The sequence below is a fragment of the Paroedura picta genome, chromosome 4 (assembly GCF_049243985.1).
Source record: "Paroedura picta isolate Pp20150507F chromosome 4, Ppicta_v3.0, whole genome shotgun sequence".
Lineage (NCBI taxonomy): Eukaryota > Metazoa > Chordata > Lepidosauria > Squamata > Gekkonidae > Paroedura > Paroedura picta.
In genome coordinates, this window is record NC_135372.1 from 126,296,082 (window position 1) to 126,320,361 (window position 24,280).

At 45.2% G+C, this 24,280-nt stretch overlaps 1 protein-coding gene across 1 annotated transcript in view; it reads right to left on the minus strand.

Moving 5' to 3' along the window:
• Positions 1-812: 812 nt before the first annotated feature.
• The window catches only part of KCNB1 (potassium voltage-gated channel subfamily B member 1), a 214,319-nt gene continuing 190,851 nt past the window's right edge, over positions 813-24,280 (minus strand). The window contains exon 3 of the mRNA XM_077335590.1: positions 813-3,456. Coding sequence (XP_077191705.1) covers positions 1,405-3,456 — 2,052 coding nt within the window. The 3' untranslated portion in view covers positions 813-1,404. The remainder of the gene's footprint in view (positions 3,457-24,280) is intronic.

Here is a 24,280-nt window from a genome sequence, read left to right on the forward strand (position 1 = left end):
AAACAGCTGAAACTATTTAAGATGTTAGCTCCCCGTTCCCTTCCCATTCATGCCTCTGGAGCTGGTCTCGATTGATCCCGATCCAAAGGAAAAGGAGCATCAGGGCTCATTGCTTAGGGTCAACTCTCTCTCTCTTTCTCTCTCTCTTGCATATTTACATATGTATTTATTTAACACTTGCATATCTTTTCATTCTACACTACTTAAGTGCAAAATGTTGCAGAAGGATTCTTCTAGCCTGGTGAACAGATTGGGAACAAGCACTGAAAGGATGTGCATATAATTCAGGGGGAAGCCATCAGATGCCTTTTCCTGCTCTTTATTTCAGCTGCCTCGGTGCAGAAACTGTTCTCCTAGCCCAGTATAGCCTCCTAGGTCAATGCTGTCATTTCTTTTTTTTTTTACCCCAGTAAGAACCTTTAATGGCTGTGCTTTCCTTTTGTTCACCAATCTGTTGGTGTTTGGTAATACCATACTAAGGACACCCCCTCCACACAAACAGAATAGGGCGAGAACCAAATTGCTTGTTCACTTCCAAGAAGGCCAACAGAACTCTTGTGTCATTCATAAAAATGCTTTCGGGAGAGTCCTACTTTTGGACAGCTCCTTCATGCAACTCATTGTCTTTTCCACTGAAAATTGCCTTCCTAGTCTCAGCTCTGGTGTTACCTTTTAGCAGTATTGAGTGCAAATTTCACCTCGTTTTGATGGGATGGAAGTGTGTTTGGGGTTTAGAGTACAAATGGTGCAACTCACCCTGCTGTTTTAAAAAATGAAACTGCCGATCTCAGTATATATTAAGGACACACAGAGAATTTGAACAGTTTATTTCTCTAGAACACTCAGTTCACTAAAACTGCAACCTAACCATAAACCTAGCCAAGCCCACCCTGTGACCTTTAGACCTTGTATATCCATCAGAGAAAAAGGCATAGATGGGGAAGGTTTGGAACAGTCTCCCCTACGCTAAAAGTGATAAGTGTTTCGTATCTACCAATTTTGTTCCAGTATTTGATTCGGCTGCTTTGGCCTCCTTTAAGGGGAAAATGCAAATTAGATCACTGGCATTGCCACAAACTGAGGTTCATCGAAAAGAAGGAGCAAATGGAATATTTGGTCACATTGACTTCAACGAAGGAAGTAAATGTGCACCATCTTCAGTTTGACTGAGGACTGTAGCTGGATTTGGGGGGGGGGGGAGCAAAACACTGCAGTGGTTCCAGAGGAGGTCTTCTCTCTAGCCCACTTTAAGGGCATTCTCTTGGCTTTTAGAAAACAGGTGGCTTGTTTCAGTCAAAAGTTCATGCCATGCAGAAGCTCTTCTTTGTGTGTCGAGTGTAAAGGCATTCCCTCTTAGTCTTTTTTTTTAATTTTAAGCTTTCAACAAGAGTTCTGGAGCCCAAGTCAGATATTTTGATCGCGTGTATTTCCATGTGTCGCTCCTCCTCCTCCTCCACTCGGTAATATGTGAACCTCGGGTGAGATATGATTCTCTAATCTGATACTTCCCTGGTTACCACGGGTTCTTCCAGCGATACTCTCCATCGAATAAAGGCAGTTCTGCCCTATGAGTTTGGGTGAGGAGGGTAAAGCAGCAGTCTCTAAGTGGTTCTTCTCTGTTCTAAAAACACTGTCCCTTTGCCTTAAATAGCCACTGTTTGAAATGCTGTATTTGGGGCTTGTATTTCCAGGCGGGGCTTTTGGAGGGCTTGAGTCATACAGCACTTGGCCCTCGTCATCGGTGTCGGCGTCAATATATTTATGTATCCCGGCATCATGGAAGTTGAAAACGATTGCCGTCTGCTTCTCCGGTGATTTTGTGGGTGTTCTTGTACTCGCTGTTGTGTAGAGAGACGTTTCTGGGCTCATCAAAGATCGATCGGAATGTATGGAACTATCCGTGGTTGCCCCTGGGATTCCCCTGTTCTTAAGGGAATCTGGATATATTCTCAAGACATTTGATGCTGTCGATCCTATCGAGTTGACATCCTCTTCCATGAAGTTAACCTTCAGAGACCTTAGCTTCAGAGGATTAGTAACCTTTATGGAGCTTTTGGGGCTTTCGATGAAAAAGGCTGAGCAATGGCCACTTTCCAGATTGGGTTTTATCTCCATGAATTTTGCCCCACTTCCATCTCGCCGATAAGGATCATGAAGTGGATTTATTCCACCTTTGCTAGGCAGTGTAGCTAGGGGACTGTGGGAATATCTCCCGGAGTCAGGAAAATCTGTTGCACAGCTGATGTAACTGTCGATGCTTGACATGCTTCTCATGTCAATGATTCCATCAGCACGGGTGGTCAGTAAAGGAACCATTGGGCCAGGGATTGCTTCCATTTCCAGTTCCTCTTTTTGCTTGTTGGATTGGCCTAATTCTTTAGTGTTAAGATTTGGCTGAGACTGTGCCTTGGCCATTTTGTTGTACATGTCTTCCAGCTGTTGGACATTCAGATGCTGAGGACTGGAAGAAGAACGTGCTTTTTCAGGTGACCCTTGTTGTTCCTTTGCCTCTAACGATTTGTTAGAGCTGGTTTCAGACAGTGATCTCTTGGCCCACTTCCACTTGTTTGGGGATAAATGATTGTCCTCAACTTTATCCTTTTCCCCTGCGTTTTCTGCTTTCTTTTCCACCACTATGTCCATCAGTTCAATACTACGGGCAAAAGCATCCTTCATATTCATGGACACAATGCTGCCATTTCTTTTGGCCCTTTCAAGGGCTTCTCTGCGCTTGATGGCTTTCTCCTGCCTCTTCTGTTCTTTGTAGAACTCAGAAAAGTTATTTACAATGATTGGGATAGGAAGGGCAATCACCAAGACACCAGCAATACAGCACAACCCACCAACAATCTTACCTAAGAGTGTTTTAGGGTAGATATCTCCATAGCCAACGGTTGTCATGGTTATCGTTGCCCACCAGAAAGATGCTGGGATGCTCTTGAACTTTGTATCATCCTCATCTTTTTCTGCAAAAAAAACTAAGCTAGAAAAGATCATAATGCCCATGGCCAGAAATAAAATTAGGAGTCCCAGTTCATTGTAGCTTCTCCTCAGCGTAAATCCCAAGGACTGCAAACCTGTAGAGTGCCGGGCAAGCTTTAAAATTCGGAGTATCCTCATGATACGAAATATCTGAACCACCCTCCGCACGTTCTGGAACTGAAGTACACTTTTGTTGGATTCTGTGAGGAAGATAGTGACATAGTAGGGGAGGATGGCTAACAAGTCAATGGCATTCAGTGGCCCTTTGAAAAACTTCCACTTCTTAGGTGAGGATAGGAACCGTAAGAGGTATTCCATTGTAAACCATGCAATGCACACTGCCTCCACGTGGGCCAGCTGGGTGTTATCTGTGGGATTACCATATTCGTCCATGCCTTGGAGCTCAGGGAGGGTGTTGAGTGACAAGGCAATCGTCGAGAGGACAATGAACATGATGGAGATGATGGCCAAAATCTGCAAAGAAAGAGGCAATGGTTACTATTGCTGAAAAAGATTAAAATATTTAACAACAAGACTTGGTTATGGCTTCCTTTGGCTTCCCCCCCACTCCCACTCCCACTCTCATAAACATGTAAGAATCCAAATTCAGGACCGTAGTTTTCAAAGAAAAACAATAAATAAAACTTGATGTTCCAGGATGTTCTTGTTATAACACCAAAATTGTTAGACTAGCGGTATTGGAAGCATCTGTTTTTCCAGTCCAAAGGTCTGATGTTCTATCAGAAAAAATGGCTTCTCTTGGCAATGAAATATTTATTTATTACAGGCTTGGTTCAAAACACTGTTTTTTAAAGGCTGAGCAGTCTATAAAGCGATCCCTTTAAAACATAATACATGGATGTAATGGTCTATGTGTAACTGTGAAAACTCGTAGCTGTAGGAATGCTCAAAACGGAGTATTTTGCGTGGAAGGGGTGTTCTAAAAATAGTTGAGGAAGGATGCTGCATTCATATTCTGCACCCTGCTCTCAGGGGCTTTCTCTACATTCTCTTTATATTGAATCCCACTTTGTGAAATTTCAGCCTATATATGTGCAGTCTGTGGGTTCCATCACCCTTTCCCAAAACAATTTGTGCACCTGATGACAGTGGCCATGGTCTGGTAGCTTTAATCTGGTATTTAGAAGAAGAAGAAGTGTTGGTTCTTATATGCCGCTTTTCCCTACCCGAAGGAGGCTCAAAGCAGCTTACAGTCACCTTCCCATTCCTCTCCCCACAACAGACACCCTGTGAGGTGGGTGAGGCTGAGAGAGTCCTGATATTGCTGCTCAGTCAGAACAGTTTTATCAGTGCCGTGGTGAGCCCAAGGTCACCCAGCTGGCTGCATGTGGGGGAGCGCAGAATCGAACCTGGCATGCCAGATTAGAAATCCACATCCTAACCACTACACCAAACTGGCTTTAGGGACTAAAATGATCAGACCACGGCCACACAACCTGGGAAACCTCAACTACCGGTTGACTGTGGTTGTGCAAGCCTCCGATAATTCAAGTAAACATTTATTTATGGCAGGGGTAGTCAAACTGCGGCCCTCCAGAGGTCCATGGACTACAATTCCCAGGAGCCCCTGCCAGCATTTGCTGGCAGGGGCTCCTGGGAATTGTAGTCCATGGACCTCTGGAGGGCCACAGTTTGACTACCCCTGATTTATGGTATTAACCACTAAGGAAGTAAGGTAGAAGTTATGACATTTCGCTTCCATTGAACTTTTAGACTGGGGATGGGATCCTTTGGTTACCATCTGACTGTTTTCAATCCCCTCTAAGTAGCTGTTTTCCACAGTTTCACTCATAAATCCTCCAACTTGCAACTATTATTTCAAAATATTTCTTCAGCTGTCATTGGTCACACTGAGGGAGTGGTAGAACCTAGCCTGTCCATTCCAGGGAGAAAGTCGAGGCATTAATGAAGTAAAAAAAAATAAAATAAAATAAAGCAGCATGGAGATGAATTTTATGTCCAAATGCCACTTAAATTTTTTTTTTATGTATGTACACCGAACAGGCACACATACACACCACCCAATGTGTGCTTGCTAAAATCTGAGAATTTAAAAAGGATTGTTCTTCAACTAAATTTAGCATGTTAAATTAGAAGAATCTGCAATCCGTTTTCATTCCCTCTCATCAGTAGCACAGGTATAATGCTTGCTGCACATACATGTCTGCATTGCCACAGACGTCTTGTTAGGGCTAGTAAATAAGTCTCCACTCCCATTTGGCTTTTTTTCAGCTGTGGCCTGTTATGATTCAGTTACCCAAATGCAACATAGATTTTGTAGTTCCATACTGGATCCTTCCTTGGGCAGCTGCCAAAAGGTATTTTCCCTTAATGATATTGCTGTCTTGGAACATAAGCCTCAAGATAACCAGGCAGGAATCCAGGAACAGAAAGAGAGGGAGAGAGAGCTGACTTAAGTAGAGTTTTTCTCACAGGAAATGTTCCCACAGATGCAGAGGAAGACTCTCCTGACTGAATTTCTGTGACTCCAAGGCATTTATTTGTGTTAATCAGTGCAAAATATTAAAGGGGACAGTCCCATCAAATGAACGCTTCTGATTGTGGCTACTGGAAAGAAACAAAGAAATCTCAGAAGATAACAATGTGTACGGTTTTACAGTGCTGGGATAGGAAGTTGCCAAACATATGCTTACAGATTAATTGAGTTTCTAGGAGGAAGCTGATAGAAGAACTTTGGGAAATGATTAAATGGGTGGCAATTATTTTGATTAAAATCAGTTATTACTAAGTTGGATCCGATAACTCCCCATGGGTGACACATTTACCTCTGATAGAAGCAGTTTCCCCCCAAGGCCACCCCTTTCGGAGGAAGTTACCTAGCATAAGAGAACGCATGGATCCATTATTTTTTCACTGGGTGGAGGTGCTCTGACCTTCATAGCCCAAGGTAACCTGATCTCATCAGATCTGAGGCTAAGCCAGGCTGGCCCTGGTATTTGAATGGGAGACCACCAAGGAAGTCCTGGCTCATAACACAGAGGCAGGCTCAGTTCCACTGAAATTTCACTTTGAGTGGGGAAACCTTTCCAAGTTGGACTTGGGAGTGTCCTCCTTGGCCTCTTCCCCAGTCATTTTGAACGTGGTGCCCTCCAGCTTTTTTACAAGGCCACCTCCTCCTGCATCGATCGAGCAGGCTGGCCAGGATTGCAATACTAGGGAAACCACCATGCACCTTCGCCTCTCTCCTTCACTTCAAGAGGATTGAAGCACCTCTTCTATGTAAGTCATTAACAGCAATGTGTATTTGGTAGATGAGGGACTGGGTGCGAATGCAGAAATCATGATGCAAGACAGTCTGGAACCATTTCCAACCATCTCAAGTGTTCACCTAAATCTAACAAATTTATTTGAAGTGTTTGAGGCTGATGCTCCTGATTTGCAATCAAATTGTGATTTAAAGGGAGTGGGGGTTGTTCATCAATGAGGTCCTTTTCCAGCACCAGATTCCTAGCAGGCAGCTGTTTGGAAAATGGATTGCAGGACACTGTTTAGTCCTGGGTGGCTGATCTCTAGGTGGTGCTGGAGACTTCCTGGAATTATGACCCTGGTCCAGAAAATGGCTGCTTTGGAAGGCAGACTCTATGGCATTATACCCCTTTGATGATGAAGTCCCTCCCCTCCCCAAATCCTACCACCGGCTCCACCCCCCAAATCTCCAGGTATTTCCCAACCCAGAGCTGGCAACCCTAACTTAGTCTCCCTTTCCCTGCCAACCAGCTGATTTTATTATCTCCTTGAGCACCATTTAAATTTAAATGGGACATGGTACCACTCTTAATGTAAGAGTGCTCTTACAGTAAGATGGAGCTCTTCCACCAGGTTGAGGCCGGGGGAGTACCTGGAGTTATGAACTGGGGTCCCGCCCAACATTGAGCGCTGCACATCCGGTGCAGTTGATCTGAGCCTACCTAAGTGGTGTTTTTAGATCAGGTAAATAGAAGTTTGTTAACAGCTTACTGTAATAGAGGGCAACCATTGGTTTTTACCGCCATCTGGGGATTCATATGATAATGTTTGTTGTATGTAATTGTAGTTTTTAATGTTTTATGATTTTATGGGGTATATTGTTTTTACTGATGTAAGCAGCCTCGAGACAACTTAGTCAGGAGAGACGAGATATAAATTAAATTATAAATAAATACATACATGGAAAAAGAAGAAGAGTTTGTTCTTATATGCCACTTCTCTCTATTCAAAGTGGCTTACAGTCGCCTTCCCATTCCTCTCCCCACAACAGACACTTTGTGAGGAGAGTGGGGCTGAGAGAGCCCTGATATCACTGCTTGGTCAGAGAGCCCTGATATCACTGCTTGGTCAGAACAGCTTTATCAGTGCTGTGGGGAGCCCAAGGTCACCCAGCTGGCTGCATGTGGGGGAGCGGGGAATCAAACCCGGTTCACCAGATTAGAAGTCCACATTCCTAACCATTACACCAAACTGGCTCACCAAACATGTGGATGCAGCACTTGGACTGTAAGACCTTGGTCAACACGGTCTTCTGGTCAGGGTTCTTAAAAAAATTTTTTTGATTTATTACCCACCTCCATCAAACAAGTTGGCTCACGGCAGGTTACAACATAAAAAATCCTCACAAGCATTTAAACATTAAAACCCAAACACAATCTGATGGCGAGAACAATAAATAGTAAGAAATACAACGCCCTCCCCCCAGCACTTCAGGGATCACTCTCAGGTTCCCGACTATCAAAAGTATAGAATTCAGTAAAGCAGAGGGCCCCCCAGATCTTGCACACCCTGGCCTCACCCAAAGACCTGTTGAAAGAGCTCTGTCTTGCAGGCCCTGTGGAACTGCTGAAGCTCCTGCAGGTCCCTCAGCTCTTCTGGAAGCTTGTTCCACCAGGTCGGGGCCAAAGCCAAGGAAGGCCTGGCCCTAATTGAGGCCAGGCAAATTCCCCATGGGCCAGAAATCACCATCAAATTCATACCCGCACAGTGCAAGACCCTGCACGGGGCATAAGGTGATAGGCGGTCCCTCAGGTATGTGTGTTCCAGACTGTGGAAGGGCCTTAAAGGTTAATACCAAAACCTTGAACCTGAGTCAGGCTGCAACTGGCAACCAATGCAGGTGCCTCAGCACTGGCAGGATGTGGGCCCTCCAAGGTGTTCCTGTGAGGACCCTAGCATTATGCAGGTTGGCAATGTCCAGACAGAACCTGGAGACCAACCAAAATGAAAATGGATCTCCAGACAGCAGTGATCAGTTTCCTAGGTAAAAAATGGCTGCTTTGGAGGAAGGACTTCGTGGTATTATCCCTCCCTCTCTCCCGAGGTTCCACCCCCAAATCTACAGGCATTTCCCAGCCTAGAAATGGTGACCCTAATTTAGCACCTAGAATGCTGCTTGGGCTGAAAGAACAGAAAAGCTGGGTGCTTCCAATCTACTAAATAAATATTTTTTTCTGTGGCAGGTAAGTTAATGTCAGGCAAATGGGCTGAGACAATGGTGCCATAAAATTATGCTGCCTTGGTAGTCTCTACAAGGATCACATTAGAAAGGTATACCCTATATTTTAAATTTTGTAAAAGTATATTAAGTTTAATTACCATGTATTATTTTCACCCCCTCCCCAAGGCAGCGTGCAGACATAGAGAATGTTGAGATTATTTTTGAAAGCTGGTTCTTAAATTGTTCCTCTTGCTTTACCTAATCACTTAAAAAGCTCCACATTAATGGCTGCAATGCTGTAAAATCTTTTTAAAATCCGCCCCTCATGTTGTCTCAATCTTCTCATCTTTGCCATAGTGTGGACCTATTACTTAACATTTCATTTCAGTCACAGCTGTACTCAAGACCAACATTCCACAACCTTTTTGGGCCTGTGGGCATCTTTGGAATTTGGACCTAAGGTGATGGATGCAACCACACAAAATGGCTGCCACAAGAGGTGAAGCCAAATGGCTGTCACTAGAGGAAGCTCAAGTTCAGAGAAGGGAAGCAATTTTTTTTAAAAAGGGAAAGAGAAGAAGTGGGGAAATTGAACCAGCACTGTAGCGGCAGTTGCCTCTAAAGCTTTATTTTAATCTGGACAACCAAACATTTCCAGTGGCCAATCAGAAGGCTTTCTGGACAAGAGCCCCACCTAGGGATGCCATCTTCTAGGTAGGACCTGGGGATCTCCAAGAATTGCAGTTCATCTCCAGATTGCAGCTTTCAATTCCCCTGGGGCAGGTGTTTCCCAACCTGGAACTGACAACTGTGTCTCTCATCCCCCACCCATGGCAGGGGGGGCTTACAATCCTAGCCTCACCGGACTAACCCATTTTCCAAAAGATCTTGGAGAAAGCCAAAAAAGGTATCAACAGCTGGCATGGTGCCCATGGGTCCCACATTGACACTGCTCAAGACACTAGTCCAAAGAGCAGTCTCTTTAATGGTTTGTCTGGTCCTCATAGCCTTTGTCCAAGACTCAACCATACAGAGCCCCAAAGTGTGCTGTCTCAGTTCAGCCTTCTTTAGGTAGGCTGGCTTGCATATTCCTTAATGGCATTAAGGTCGTACTTAGCTGTCCAAGGGTTGCCGTGTTCCATTAAGTGAGAAATCTCATCTACCTTCCCTTTTAAGCAACAATTTGAGCTCCAGCTGCAATTTATTTCGCTGGGGCACATTAAAAAAAAAACCCCAGAACACCCTCCCCCTTGATAAATGGAAACAAAAGTTAAGCAGGAAAACACCAGGAGAAAGACGTGCTGAAGCAAATGTCACCTAGACCCGAAGCACAGGTCATCTGAATTACAGGCTCCGTTCTGTCTAGTTTCGTGGCTGGCATTTTTGTATGTGCCAAAAACAGAAACAGTAATAAATGGATGAAGCTATCTCTTAGGGTGTTTCCCAGGTATCCACCAGCCATTCAAAGGGTAGCTCATGGTGGAATGGCTGAAAAAAACCCAGAAATCACCAAAGGACATGACCTGTTCAAGCCTCCTTAGCAGCGTTCTACAGCCAGACACATGCAGAATGGACGCAGCTGCAATTGGAAGGCAATGCCTGTCCAGGTTCATCCAGGCTCCCCTTCAAAAAAGCCCCCCAAGGAAGGGGGTCTAAGCACAAAAATAGTCAATAAGCAAGTGGTTTGTACTCCTAAATCCAAGCAACTATTTAGCACGAAGGTTGCAAAGCGGGTATAAGGACTTGGACCACAACAGCTGCCAGGATGCTGCTTTGCAGAGGCAGCTAGGGGGGATATAAAATGACTGTTCATCCTAGAGATATAGAACCATAGACTCATAGAGTTGGAAGGGGTCTCCAGGGTCATCTAGTCCAACCCCCTGCCGAATGCAGGAAATTCACATCTATCTGCCTACCACAGTGATCTCAATTCCATATCTCAAAGCTAATTTCCGTCTGCGGACTTGATTATATTTTAGAGAGGCCAAGTGGCATCACAAGTCCCCAGAGCCTCAAAGACTAGCCTCTGAAGTTCTTTTACATACTTTCTAGCCATTTTTAAACTCCATTTGTATTACATTTTAGTAATTGGCTACTAGCAGAATTTATTTACCTGTTCATACAAACCCATTTGTGTTGGGTTACCCAAGCGTGATTGAGCCACTTTTGAGTGAAAGCACTTTTTTCTATTTTCTACCCCTTTGTTGTACTTCGGAATTGCTGGGGTGTTTCTACACTGTCATTTTTCCTCCTCACTTTTTTTTTTTTTTTTGCCATGTAACCTTCCTTGGAGTTTTTTCCCCCAAGGCTAATGGAGTGCTATAGCACTAAATCAATATAGCCCTCCAGTGCTGTACTGGCACCACTGAGATGCCTTGACTCTCAATGGTGCTGCTATAGCGCTAATATGCCATATTGTTTTATCGCTACCCTCTGAGGTAGATCGCACGGTGAAAAAGGGCAGTGGGGGAAGGGAGTGCGGCACTATTTGAAACACTGATAGTGCTTCAGAGGTGGCTCATTAACAGAAGGACATTTGCTGTATAAACTCCCCATCCCTGCATCACTGTGCTTGAAATCAGGCCAACAAACAATAGCATCTGGTTTAGAACAGTAATGTGAAAGACTTCCCTGTTAGAGACTAGGTGTTTTGTGCAGTGGAACAGGCTCCACTGCTGTTGCAGCGGCTGCTTTGGCACCGTGGCAACAGGGCTTCCACATGATCATTTTTCTTGCTCTGGTCCTTCATCAGTGCTCCCCACCCCACTACTGCTGTGACCCTGAGATTTTCAGGTTTTTCTCTAAACTGGCAATTGAATACCCAGGGAACTGCTGATCACCACTGTGGGATGGCTGAATTCTGGAGATTTGTGTGTGTGTGTGGGGGGGATGACTTGGGCATGAAATGGGGGTCACTGTGGGTGGGCAGGTAGTTGTGAGTTCCTGCACTGTGAAGGGGACTGGACTAGATGACCCTGGAGGTCCCTTCCAACTCTATGATTCTATGAATGTTATGATATCATTACAATGTTGTAGCAATCCATATATCTGGTTCTCTGGACACCCAGCTTATATTTTAATTTTTTAAAAGTAACCCACAGTGCAGAAATATAGGGGGGAAACACATCTCTCTGCAATGAAAGAGGCTGGAATTATTTTTTTTAAGAAAAGAAAGCCAGAAATTCAAATAGCCAGGAATACAGGATTTTACATCATCAGGATGATTATGTAACCAGTTTTTAAAAGGTTAAAAGTCAAAAGTTACGTAAACACCCCAAAAGACCTCCCCCATGCCAGCGTGGTGGGAGATGACCACCCCAGGACCGAGGGCAGGGGAAATGACTGCTGTTTGCCAAAGGTATTGGGAAAATCCTTGTAGCCATCCAGACACTGCAGTGATTCCTCCCAAGTTTGGGATGGTATGAAGAAAAGCTGGGGGAAACCCAGGAGGTACACAAATGCCCCCAAACCCAGTGGGAAGTAGGTGGGAGGGGATGAACCTTGCTTCTCAAGACCATGGAACCCTGTGAAATTAGCCCAGAGGGGAAAGTCTTGAATGGAAAAAAAACGATGGAATTTCAAAAGGGCTGTCAAAAGCATTGTGTTTTTTGACAACAAAAGGATCAAGCAAACAAAGGTTTTCTGTTTTTGTTTATTTGCTCAGCCTGTTCTCTATGTGCTCTGGTTCCCTGTCTCTCCAGGGCCAGAAACAAGGTATTAAAGGCTGTGCTCCATCCGATCGCCGCGAAGAGAATTCTTGTCGAGGTCCTCTATGCTTTTATCATCTTAATACCAAAAGGCGACACTTCTCAAGGCTCGCCAGCCCCAGCTGCTTTGCTGGACCTCAACCAAGATCTCCCCCCCTCCCCTATATTCGTTGAGAACAAAATGTAAGGGTTGGTGGCTCCGGGGTGGCTTCGTTGAGGCAGCAGGATGCCAAGATAGGATGGAAGTGTAATTAAGCAAATAAGCTTGATTGCTGAGGAAGACTTCCTTTCCTGAATATGCATGGAAATCATTGATATTTTTAAGAGATAGAAAGTGCAAGGAGGGAGGGAGGGAGGGTGAGAAAGGGAGAGGCAGACAGACAGTCAGACAGAAACCTTTAGGATGCTTAGGGCTGATTCTGCGTTGAGCAGGGGGTTGGACTAGATGACCTGTATGGCCCCTTCCAACTCTATGATTCTATCATTCTATGAGTCTAACTTTGTCACTACATATGGCACTGTGCATTTCCACTCCTCTAAAGACCAGTGGGAAGCCCTATCATTACACACTTCAGCTACAAGATATAATTATTTTTGATGCAGTTGCTGATGGGATACTGGGCTGTGAAAGTGCTAGGAAACATATTCAAATTGCACCCCCTTCTCAAAAAAACAGACCCCCCCCTTAAGATTTAAATAAGCAACAAAAATTCTCTCAAAATCTTGGCTGGAACATCAGCGACGGCTATAATTTTGCAATATAGGCAGTGTCTGTTTACAAATTAGGGGTTGTCGCTCAATAGTAGGACATGCATTTTTCCTATGAAGGACTCCGATTCAATCCACAGCATCTCCAGTTACCAGATTCTTTTCAGTGGTGCTGTGAAAGTGAAACAGCTGGACTCAAGGCTTTGTAGGGTGATAGCTGGAAGAAGAGCTCTGAACTGGGTATCCCAGGCTAGCCTGGGTGGAGTCTGCATGGAGCTTTTATTCCAATCCCAGGTTGATTCAGTCCCTGCCATCTCCACTGAATGCAATTTCCATTTTGATTTTGTCCGATTTAAATTTTCCCTCTGCAACAAGCATGATTGATCCAGAGTGACCCTACATTCATCCTGCAATATCTTAGAGTGCTTTTAACCCTCAATATTTGAAGAATCGAATTGAGAAAGCACGAGGCTGCTTCGAATTTGCTGAAGGGGTCCATGGTAGAGAAGTTTTGAATGCCCAGGGCTGACTCCATGGTAGAGAAGCCCTGATTGGCCAAGGCCGTTAGCTTTTCTTAAAGGGGAAGCCCTAATTTTCTCTCAGCAGAAGCTGCAGAAGCCCTAACTTTTGTCGGTAGAGATTTGGCTTTTGGTTTCCCCCCTCCTCTGCTGTCTCTAATCCTCTCCCCCCCCCTCGTTCAAGAAAAGAAAAGAGGCTCCTGCTGCGCTTGGCTCCTCCCTCCCCCTCTGAGCCTCCCTAAGCATGTGCAGAACACTTTTCTGTTTCAATGGGGGGGGGGAGAGGAAGACCCAAGTTCAAATCAATCTGGATTTAGCAGGATCCACAGGATACCCAACGGAATAACCAAAGTAAGTTCAGATTCAGCCCTGATCTTAGAAGGTAACCAGGGACAGCCCTGGTCAACGTTTGGATGGGAGACCAGCAAAAAATACCACCTCTTAATGTTTCTTGAAATGTTTGTTGAAAACATGTCTTCATGGGGTCAATAAAGCTGTTTCAATTAATTGACTGAAGGTCTGTGTGATGCAAGGTTTACAGTCATGAGCTCTCTTATAAAACTGAAAATCCCAGCAAAATCTTTACAACAGCTAACCTACTTTGGTGAGTTCAGCTGAAGGCCCTTCTTCTGTGACTCTATAGCCAGCCCTGTATCCTATGGCAGCAGTGTTGCTACTGAGACAGATAGCTTTCTGATAGCTATTCTCTCCTCTCCTTCTCTGTAATGTGTAAGGCAGAACATATGATGTCATGTCACAAGTGTCTCTGCCCATGTTTTCAATAGGCAGCAGAGGATAATGGACCAAAATTTGCAGCAAGAGGATCATGAGGCACTTGGCCTTACTTAGCCAGACCTACTCAGAATCCAACTCAGGTCTATGCAATAGGGCTTACTTCCAGGGACTGCCCTGTATTAGGGGAAGAGAAGAAGGAGATAAAGGAGCACTTTTTGGGTGGAAGTGGTCACATGTTGGCCATCATGTGTAGTTTTTGTCAGCTTTGTGTAGCGGTTAGGAGTGCGGACTTCTAATCTGGTGAGTTGGGTTTGATTCCCCACTCCTCCTCCACTTGCAACCAGCTGGGTGACCTTGGGCATGCCACAGCACTGATAAAGCTGTTCCTGACTGAGCAGTAATATCAGGGCTCTCCCAGCCTCACCTACCTCACAGGGTGTCTGTTGTGGGGAGAGGAAAGGGAAGGCGATTGTAAGCCACTTTGAGACTCGCTCTGAGAGAGAAAAGTGGCATATAAGAACCAACTCTTTTTCTTCTTCTCAGACTTCGTGTCATACTCAGGGTGTGTTTGTCATACCCAACAGGTATGCTCTGATCTGGACAGCCAAGGCTCGCCCAATTTTTCAGATCACAAAAACTAATCAGGTTGGCCTTGGTTCATACTTGGATAGAAGCCCACCAAGGAAGACCAGGGTTATTATGCACTGCCAGTGGAAAACCAAATCTGCTCATCTGTTGCCTTAATCTGGTTGCCATAAATGGGCTGTGACTTGGCACGTCTGTAACCCTTAGAGCAGGGGTAGTCAAACTGCGGCCCTCCAGTTGTCCATGGACTACAATTCCCATGAGCTCATGGGAATTGTAGTCCATGGCCATCTGGAGGGCCGCAGTTTGACTACCCCTGCCTTAGAGACATGGCTGTAAATAAATGCTCATGACTAGGGATTGGATTGTGCAGAACTCTAATCCAAGGTTGTCAGTAGCACATGCTTTGCAGAAAAAAGGAAGGGAAAGCATGTCAGCGGAACTGAATATCCACCATATTTAACCAGTGCAAAATCTCTCTTGCTGTCCAGTGTCATGGTGGGAATTTATAAGGCAGCTGAAGGCAGAACTTGGCATACGGAAAGGTTTGCTTGCTATGGAATATTCATGAACTGTACGGTTGAATGAACAGACCTGCAAAATGTGTGGATAAAACAAATAGAACTGTCAGGGAACGGGGGCGGGGGGAGGAATCCTGAAATGGCTGCAGCCGTGGATAATGTGACATATTCCCTTACTCTTTACCATTTCTTTTTCAGGATACAGAGTGAACCATCGTTATTGCCTCCTCAGTTTAAATTTGCAGCGTGCTCTACCTTTATTTTATTTTCCTCACAATGCTCCAGTAAAACAGGCTAATCTTTTCCCATATGACAAATTGGGCAGCAAAACTGCCAGGTGGCCATGACCAGCTGTAAGCCCATGAATTAGAAGCGGGACTTGAACGCAGGCCCATGCTTCCTGTTCTGTCATTACTTCTCTCTCCCATACCCGGGAGCCTCTCATTGAGATGGACTGGATGCTTCAAGGCCACTCAAATGGGTTCATGCTTATGCTGGAATGTCATCTCCTCTGCCACTCATAGCACAGTGATCCCCAGTGTGGTACAGATGGGTACCAGGGTTTTCTAGTGCCTACGTGCTTCTTTCCCATAGCGAAAAAGCTAGTCTTGGCTTTCATCCTCCTCACTGGAGCCGAAGACATCTCCATTGTACCCGCAGGGAGTGCTCATTTGAAAATAGCTATCCCTATCTCAGGAGGATCCTTGGCTTGGACATTTCCAGCATTTTGTAATCACCTACAAGGGCAGCCATTTTGTGACCATTCCTGCCTCCCATGGCAGCCATTATGTGGTGGCACCCACTATCCTTCCTGAAAATTCCACAAGTACCTTAGTCCCTATCAGGAAAAGTGACACAGTCCCTGCTGGAATATCACTGGGTGTATAATGAATGATATATTATGAATCCCCAAGAATTAAATCACATCTTCCATTGAAATAAACAGGCCACACACTCCCTTTTGGCTGCACCTGAACAGGAATGATTTGATTTCTTTATCATCTAAGACAGCTCTGCAGGGCTTTTAGGAAAGGGCAGGACTAGCACAAGATATTTGGTCTCTTATCCAATAAATGCTCTGAGTCAGCATTTTATTCGAATGAGAAGAAGCTGCTGTTTCCTATGCTTGCTCGTTCTGTTTGGTCCTGTACCATTTATTCTTGCATTCATTCTTTGCAATGTACTCAAAGGCGGGGATGACAAGCAGAACTCGTACAATGTTCCAGCAGATACGGTGACAGGCAGGGAGTCCCCCAAGGAAGACTGGGGTTATTATGCACTGACAGTGTTGCTGAACACCGCATTGAACTCTCATCAAATACGCTCTGCGCATTCAGCTCTGGGGTCCCAATCCTGAGATTCTCTTCTACAGACTCTGACAGCATCAAAGAAATGCAGGAGGGGAAGAGCAGGTGGCATCAGGGCTGGCCTTCAGTTTCCCCATAGCTGTTCTTTGCTCTTTAATGCGGAATTCACTCACGCCTCCTTGGTTGGTGCCTCTAGTTTGTTGTAAAAATTGTGCCTTTCTGCAAGCAATTGGGCGGAGGGGTGGGATTGTTAGGGAGAAGATCAAGGGAATGACCTGTGGTGTGATGGAAAGAAATGATTTAGCTGAGAGCCAGTTTGGTGTAGGGGTTAGGAGTGCGGACTTCTAATCTGGCATGCCGGGTTCGATTCTGCACTCCCCCACATGCAGCCAGCTGGGTAACCTTGGGCTCGCCACGGCACTGATAAAACTGTTTTGACCGAGCAGTGATATCAGGGCTCAGCCTCACCCACCCCACAGGGTGTCTGTTGTGGGGGGAGCCGCTTTGAGCCTCCTTTGGGTAGGGAAAAGCAGTATATAAGAACCAACTTTTCTTCTTCTTCTTCTAATACGCTTCGGGGCAACACTCATGTTTTTCTTAGCAGAGTTTCTTTTTTAATACTTGGATATATTGGTCCAGTTTTTTTGCTCTTTTCTGTTGTTGTTGTAATTACAGATCTATTGCAGTAATGTCAAATACTCGCTTGCTTGTGACAACAACAGATAGCTTTGGACCGAAATTAGTTCAGCCAGCCTCCATGTTGGGCCTGAAGTTGTCCTGAAATTTTAGCTGATCTCTGGACTACACAAATCAGTTCCCTGGGAGGAAGTGGCTGCTTTGGAGGGTGGGCTGTATAGCATTATACCCCATTGAGGACTCTCCTCTCCCTTCCCCAAACTATGCCTCCAAATCTTTTTTTCCAAGCCACACTTGGCAACCTCAACAGAAGCCTATTTGTAGCAGATATCTGTCTTTGAATTGTTTACAGCAATGGCGTTAGATGTAGCTATGCAGGTTTGGGCCTATCAAGAAGAAGAAGAAGAAGAAGAAGAAGAAGAAGAAGAAGAAGAAGAAGAAGAAGAAGAAGAAGAAGAAGAAGAAGAAGAAGAGTTGGTTCTTATACCCTGCTCTTCACTGCCCGAAGAAATCTCAAAGTGGCTTACAATTGTCTTCCTTTCCTCTCCCCAGAACAGACAACTTGTGGAGAGAGCTCTGACAGGACTGCTTGGTCAGAACAGCTCTATCAGGGCCGTAATGAGCCCAAGGTCACCCATCTGGATGTATTTGGAGGAGTGGGGAATCAAACCCAGCTTGCCAAATTAGAAGCCAGTGCTCTTAACCTCTACACCAAGCTGGCTCTACCACCTGGAATGGGAGGAGGTCTAGAGAAAAACCTAAGTATGCTTCTTTGTACATTTCCGTGGATGAAATGTACAGAAGCGAGATCAGAATGCAGATTTTATGCAGTGAATTCACTTTTCTTCAGTTCTGTAATTCTTGTGCTGCTCAGCTAGTTTCTCCAGTGTGCTGAAACACTGTGTTACTGATCATGTTTTTTACATCTTCCCAAATCTATGAGCCAAAACTTTCCCTCAATCTATGGAACATACCGAAGTCACTGGTATCACAACATAAAAATGTCTTTTAATTTCAGAAACAGTTAATCCTTCTACCGTTATAAATTCTCTCCCCTCCCTTCATCTGTATGTGTATACACACTCATATAAATAAATACATATATGGAATGACTGAAAAGACATGTTCATCTAAATTCCTAACAAGTGATAGATTTACAAATTTATTACATATCATATTATGTACAGTGTGATTTCTAATTCAAACCCTTAAAAATAATCTTCATAAAATACTAGCCATGTGGGATGAAACGGGGCATAGTAAGGAAGGAAATTAAGTGAGACTAAATACAAAAGTTAGCTGGATCCAACCCAGGGATTTTTGTCTATTTTAAAACAGAATCTCAAACGTTCTGGCTGTGGAGCAGTAATTTCCCTAATACATGGTAATTTCTCCTTGTAATAATCTAGCAAAAAGATGCCTGGACAGCAGATTGTATCCATGCAACTTTCTGCAAGGTCTTGTTTGACATAGGAAGGTGCCTGGGTGGAATGACTCAATCTAGTACGCTGCTGTGAAAATCTTGAGAGCCCACTCCTATGGAAATGAATTCAGTTCAGCCTTTGCTGATGCACAGTAATGGCTGGATTTTGCGTGCCATTCATTTCTTATCTGTTTGCCTACATCAGACAAGAAACATTTCTGCTGGCAGAAAGGGGAAGGGGAGCAATACCACCCATTCCCCCTCCATGCCGTAGCCCGCCTTCCAGGGCGGTCAATGCAGTCCCGGGATGACCAGGTTTTGGGATCTGCAGCACTATTCATGCCCCTCCCCAAAACTGCTTTTCCAGAGTATCTTGGATGTGAGGCTTGCGCTGTCATATGGCGGCAAGGCATTAGCAGAGCCAATCTAAATCCAGCATGGCTACAGAAGATTAACGATATTTTAAATACACCTCCAAAGTGAAAGCCTAGAACTGTACTTTATTGCTGTGGGCTCTGATTTCCCAACGGAGCGGTGGTACAAAATGCGATAACCCCTCCCCGCCTTTGGAAACGTAGAGAGTAAAAAAACAAAAAAACAAAACCCTTCTTTACATTGCAAAGCCTGGCTTTCTCCTTCCAGCAGCTCAACTAGCGGTGCAGCTAGCTAAGCTACTTGGCGTCATAACTAATCCTAAAAACACAAAAGACCTCTGGAATTAATTTCTCACGCTACGTGTTAACGAGCCCTCAACAGAGAAGTGGTCTGAGGCCGAGCCAGCAACTAATTGATAGTCGCTAACGCCCCAGGCCTGGCCATGATTCCAAAAGGCATTTATCCTGCAAAGTTCTGGCACAGAGATGTCGAGTAGTATCAAACTGGGGGAGGGGAGGGAGGAAATAGGACTGTGTGCCAAGCAGGCTGGATACTTCCAAGAGCTTCCCCCCCTGGAGAAATTGAACATGGCCTTATCACAAGAGTGTCCTGGCCCAAAGAGATGTCGGGCTGGAGTCGGTGGTTTGGCCCTTGACTCTCCGGGAGTCCCGTTAAGGCTGAAGGGCCCCATCTTGACCACTCACCCAGCTTGTCACCATTAAAGCTTGAGCTGAGAGTCAGAACGAATGGGGGCAAAGTTTCATTCATTTCAACGACCACCTATTTGGAACTCAAGATCCTGGGAGTTTTCTCACCTGTCATGGAAGGGGAGTTTGTGAGTCAGTCACTACAAACTTAGTCATGCTGGTAGAACGCCATAGGGTGGACTCAGCTACCTCCTCACCCTTTTTGAGCCAGTTTGGTGTAGTGGTTAGGTGTGGACTTCTAATCTGGCATGCCGGGTTCGATCCTGCACTCCCCCACATGCAACCAGCTGGGTGACCTTGGGCTCGCCACGGCACTGATAAAACTGTTCTGACCGGGCAGTAATATCAGCGCTCTCTCAGCCTCACCCACCCCATAGGGTGTCAATTGTGGGGAGAGGAATGGGAAGGCGATTGTAAGCTGCTTTGAGCCTCCTTCGGGTAGGGAAAAGCGGCATATAAGAACCAACTCTTCTTCTTCTTCTTCTCTTTCTTTCCCAATTCTCTACCTTACTATTGTCCCACAAGGCTTTTGATCCCCAGCATAGCCTTTATGATGATCAAAGGGGTGTCCTCTCTTTTTCACAGGGGAAAAGTTGGATCCAACCCTTTGTTCATCCCACTTTAAAGGACCAAGCTTTGTATGGTGAGTGCTTTTACAGTTCAGTGCACACCTCCATCATGTAGCTAACTATTGTTAAGGTACAGCAGGAAGAAGAAGAGTAGGTTTTTATACTCTGCTTTTCACTGCCCGAAGAAGTCTCAAAGCGGCTTCCCTTCTTCTCCCCACAGACACCCTTATGAGGCATACGAGGCTGAGAGAGCTCTGACAAGAGTGCAGGGTCAGAACAAACAGCACTATCAGGACTGTGACAAGCCCAAGGTCATCCAGCTGGCTGCATGTGGAAGAGATGGGAATCAAACCTGTCTTGCCAGATTAGAAGTCGCCACTCTTAACCACCCGACACCACGCCAATGCTAGTGATTTCAGGACCCTGGACAGAAGTCCAGGATGGGTTGCCAGAATTGCAGGGAGCCTACCACCAGCCTCCCTGCCAAGGTCAAGCCCTGGGTGACCCTCACCTCATGTGAAGTGTAGGAACCATGCTGCTACTGAAGCCAGCTACCCAACCTCCACCTACCCCCAACAGAGCAGATGCAAGTGGCCAGAAGAGCCTGACCTTTTCTTCCCTCCCAAGGAGCACTGGGACCCCTTAGCGAGGGGCTTGGTGCAGCTTCTTGTTGCCTTTCGGCAAAGACAGAACCTGCTGGGCCCTAATCAGGACCATCTGGCTCTGGCTGTCAGTGCTCTATAGAATATATAATTTTTTTTTTGCTAAAGGTACTCTAGATTGGACATGCAGAATATAAGACTGAGCCTATGAAAAGCTTGCATTGACAAGAGCTCAAAAAGTCTTGAGAATGTAAGGAAGTAAATGAATACTTTAGCATTCATTGGTAAAACAGTTGGCTTCCACTCTCATAATAACCCAGATTGAAGTAAACAGACTGGAGCGTGTCCAGAGGAGAGTAATGAAAATGGTGAGAGGTTTGGAGACCAAGATGTATGAGGAAAGGTTGAGGGAGCTTGATTTGTTTAGCCTGGAGAGAAGATGACTAAGAGATTATATGATAGCCATCTTCAAATATTTGAAAGGCTGCCATGTAGAAGATAAAACAGAGTTGTTATCTGTTGCTCCAGAGGGCTGGACCAGAACCAATGGGATGAAATTAATTCAAAAGAATTTTCAGCTAAACATTCCTGATAGTTAGAGCGGTTCCCCAATGGAACAGGCTTCCTTAGAGGTGGTGGGTTCTCCTTCCTTGGAAGTTATAAGGCAGAGATTAGATATCCACCTCAGAGAAATGCTGATTCTGTGAATTTAGGCAGATTGAAATTGGGCAGGCAGAAGCTTGGTTCTTGTGGCCCTCATTTACATGCCCAGGGAAATGCTGATTGCCACTTCGTGGTCAGAAAACAAATTTCCTCCAGACTAGATTGGCCAGGGATTCTGATTTTGTAGAGGCATCATCTGGTCATGGAATTGGGGTTACTGTGGGAGGGAAGGTAGTTGTGAATTTCCTGCATTCTGCATGGGGTTGGACTAGATGACCTCGGAGATCTCTTCCAACTCTATGATTCCATGATACCACGTCAGGTTGTCTATCACAGGCTCTCAGATCTATCAAATGAGCACTACTACTCAGTGTGTGCGTGTGTGTATTTCATTTATTACTGCCTTGCTATGATACCTTTCTTTGCTATTTCTAATTTTTAAAAAATTACCATTTATATCCTGCCTTTCTCTTCCATGGGCAACCAAAATGGCTTACTCCATTGTAATCTCACAGCAACCCTATGAAGTAGGTAAGGCTGAGAAAATATGGCTGACTCATTGTCACCCATGGCTAAGTAGGGGAATCAAATCTGGGCCTCCCCGATCCTCATCCAGCACACTAACCAGCAACACACTGACTCTCCCTGTGAAATTTCCTTTTGCTATTAAACAGCCCACCCTCCCCTTTTTATCATCATATTTTCTAATCCCAACACTTTTTGCTTTGTGCATCTTGCATTCGTGCAGTTAATTAGCAGAACCCAAAATGTCTCTGTTTGATCAAATGCACCATCCAAGTTAAAAGGAGATTACTGAAATGGGACATGCTAATCACAGAGTGCGCCATTTCCTCTTTTTAAAGTCCAGTGCAGGATGGCGGTAAGTAAAAATCAATGGGATCTATGGAAAATGTCAATTAGAAAGGCCTTCTAATCAGACAGCTTTCCTGTTGTCACATCCATTTTCTTGCAAATGCAGAAGCAAAATACGACATTTCAATTAATCTTTTTAAAAAGTTATCTGCTTTGATTTTCTATTTAAAATTCCACATGTTAGTTATTAATGATTTGTCTTTTTTCCTCCAGGTGCCTGATACATAGTTTTTAAGGTTTAATGTAATTATTTTTCTGGAGCCTTCCACCTGGCCTTAGAAGGCACAGTCTAAGATTCAAATAATGTACATGAGTAAATCAGATTTCCCCCCTAGAGCTGCTGCCCACTCCCACTAACTTCCCAGGGATAATGACATTGGTTTTTATCAATTGCTATGGTCACAAGGAGAGTCACGGAATATCTGTAGTTGTCTCCTCCCTGGGTCACCCAGTCTCAGGCTGATTCTGCACTGGCACTGAAATGTGTCTGCATGCAGGACGCATTTCAGTGGGGCACCTGGTCCGCCACTGGAATGTGTCCCCCTGGGAAATGCAGCTGTGGTGGACAGGTTCTACCATGCTGGGGGGGGGCGTGCGGGGATTCACATCTCCCTTCCGAAACCCCTTCCGAAGAAGAGCTGGTATTTGGTACGCTGCTTTTTACTATCCAAAAGAGTATCAAAGCATCTTACAATCACCTGCTGATTCCCTTCCTGTGAGGTAAGTGAGGCTGAGAGATCTTTGAGAGAACTGTGACTGGCCCAAGGTCACCCAGCTGGATGCATGAGGAGGAGGAGTTGGGAATCAAACCTGGCTCTCCAGATTAGAGGCTTCCCCTCTTAAGGACTACATTATACTGGCTCATCAAATGTGAAGAAGAAGACAGCCTGTGAGGGAGGTGAGGCTGAGAGAGAAGAAGAACAGTTGGTTCTTATATGCTGCTTTTCTCTACCCAAAGGAGGCTCAAAGTGGCTTACATTTGTCTTCCCTTTCCTCTCCCTACAACAGACACCCTGTGAGGGAGGTGAGGCTGAGAGAGCCCTGATATCACTGCTCGGTCCAAACAGCTTTATCAGTGCTGTGGCGAGCCCAAGGTCACCCAGTGGGCTGCATGGGGGGGGGGGGGAATCAAACTCTGCTCACCAGATTATGGCTTCCATTGTAGGTTCTGTGTCTTCTAAGCACCACCCAACTGACTGCTGACCACAACAGGTTGTAGGCTTCCCTGTCTGACCCTTCCCAGGCCATATTGATTCTATCGGCCTGCATTTTTCATTGGGTGACATCCTAACAAAACATCAAATGCGATTCTTTGAGACAACTGGCCATCTGCCATTGTTCCCATGGATTTAGCTGGTGGTTGTTCACTGGATGTTTATTGATACAGCTCTAACTCTAAATCTTGTGGTTTTAGAGGTGGCGTTGGGAGGCGGAACACGTAAATAAATGCCACTAAGCCGAGAAATGCAATTGTGGCGAGTCCTGTCGTCATGACAACCTCTCAAACGCACACAATCTGAGTCATCTTTTGGGGAGGGGGGGGCGCCTCACAGAATCTTCCCCCAAATTGTTAGCTGGCAACATTCTGCCCAGGCAGACACATTTGTCTCTTAAACAGTGAGATTTCACGTGGAAAGAGACGCAAGCCGATGCAAAAAGAGTCCGCTGGGTTCTGCAGAGAGCGACTTAGAAACAAAACGAAATGTAAAAGGGGCTTCAAACCGGAGTTCCATTCCAAAGCGAACTCCCACTGTCCCCTTAGATCAGGGGTAGTCAAAACTGCGGCCCTCCAGATGTCCATGGACTACAATTCCCAGGAGCCCCTGCCAGCGAATGCTGGCAGGGGCTCCTGGGAATTGTAGTCCATAGACATCTGGAGGGCCACAGTTTGACTACCCCTGCCTTAGACAGTGCTCTGAT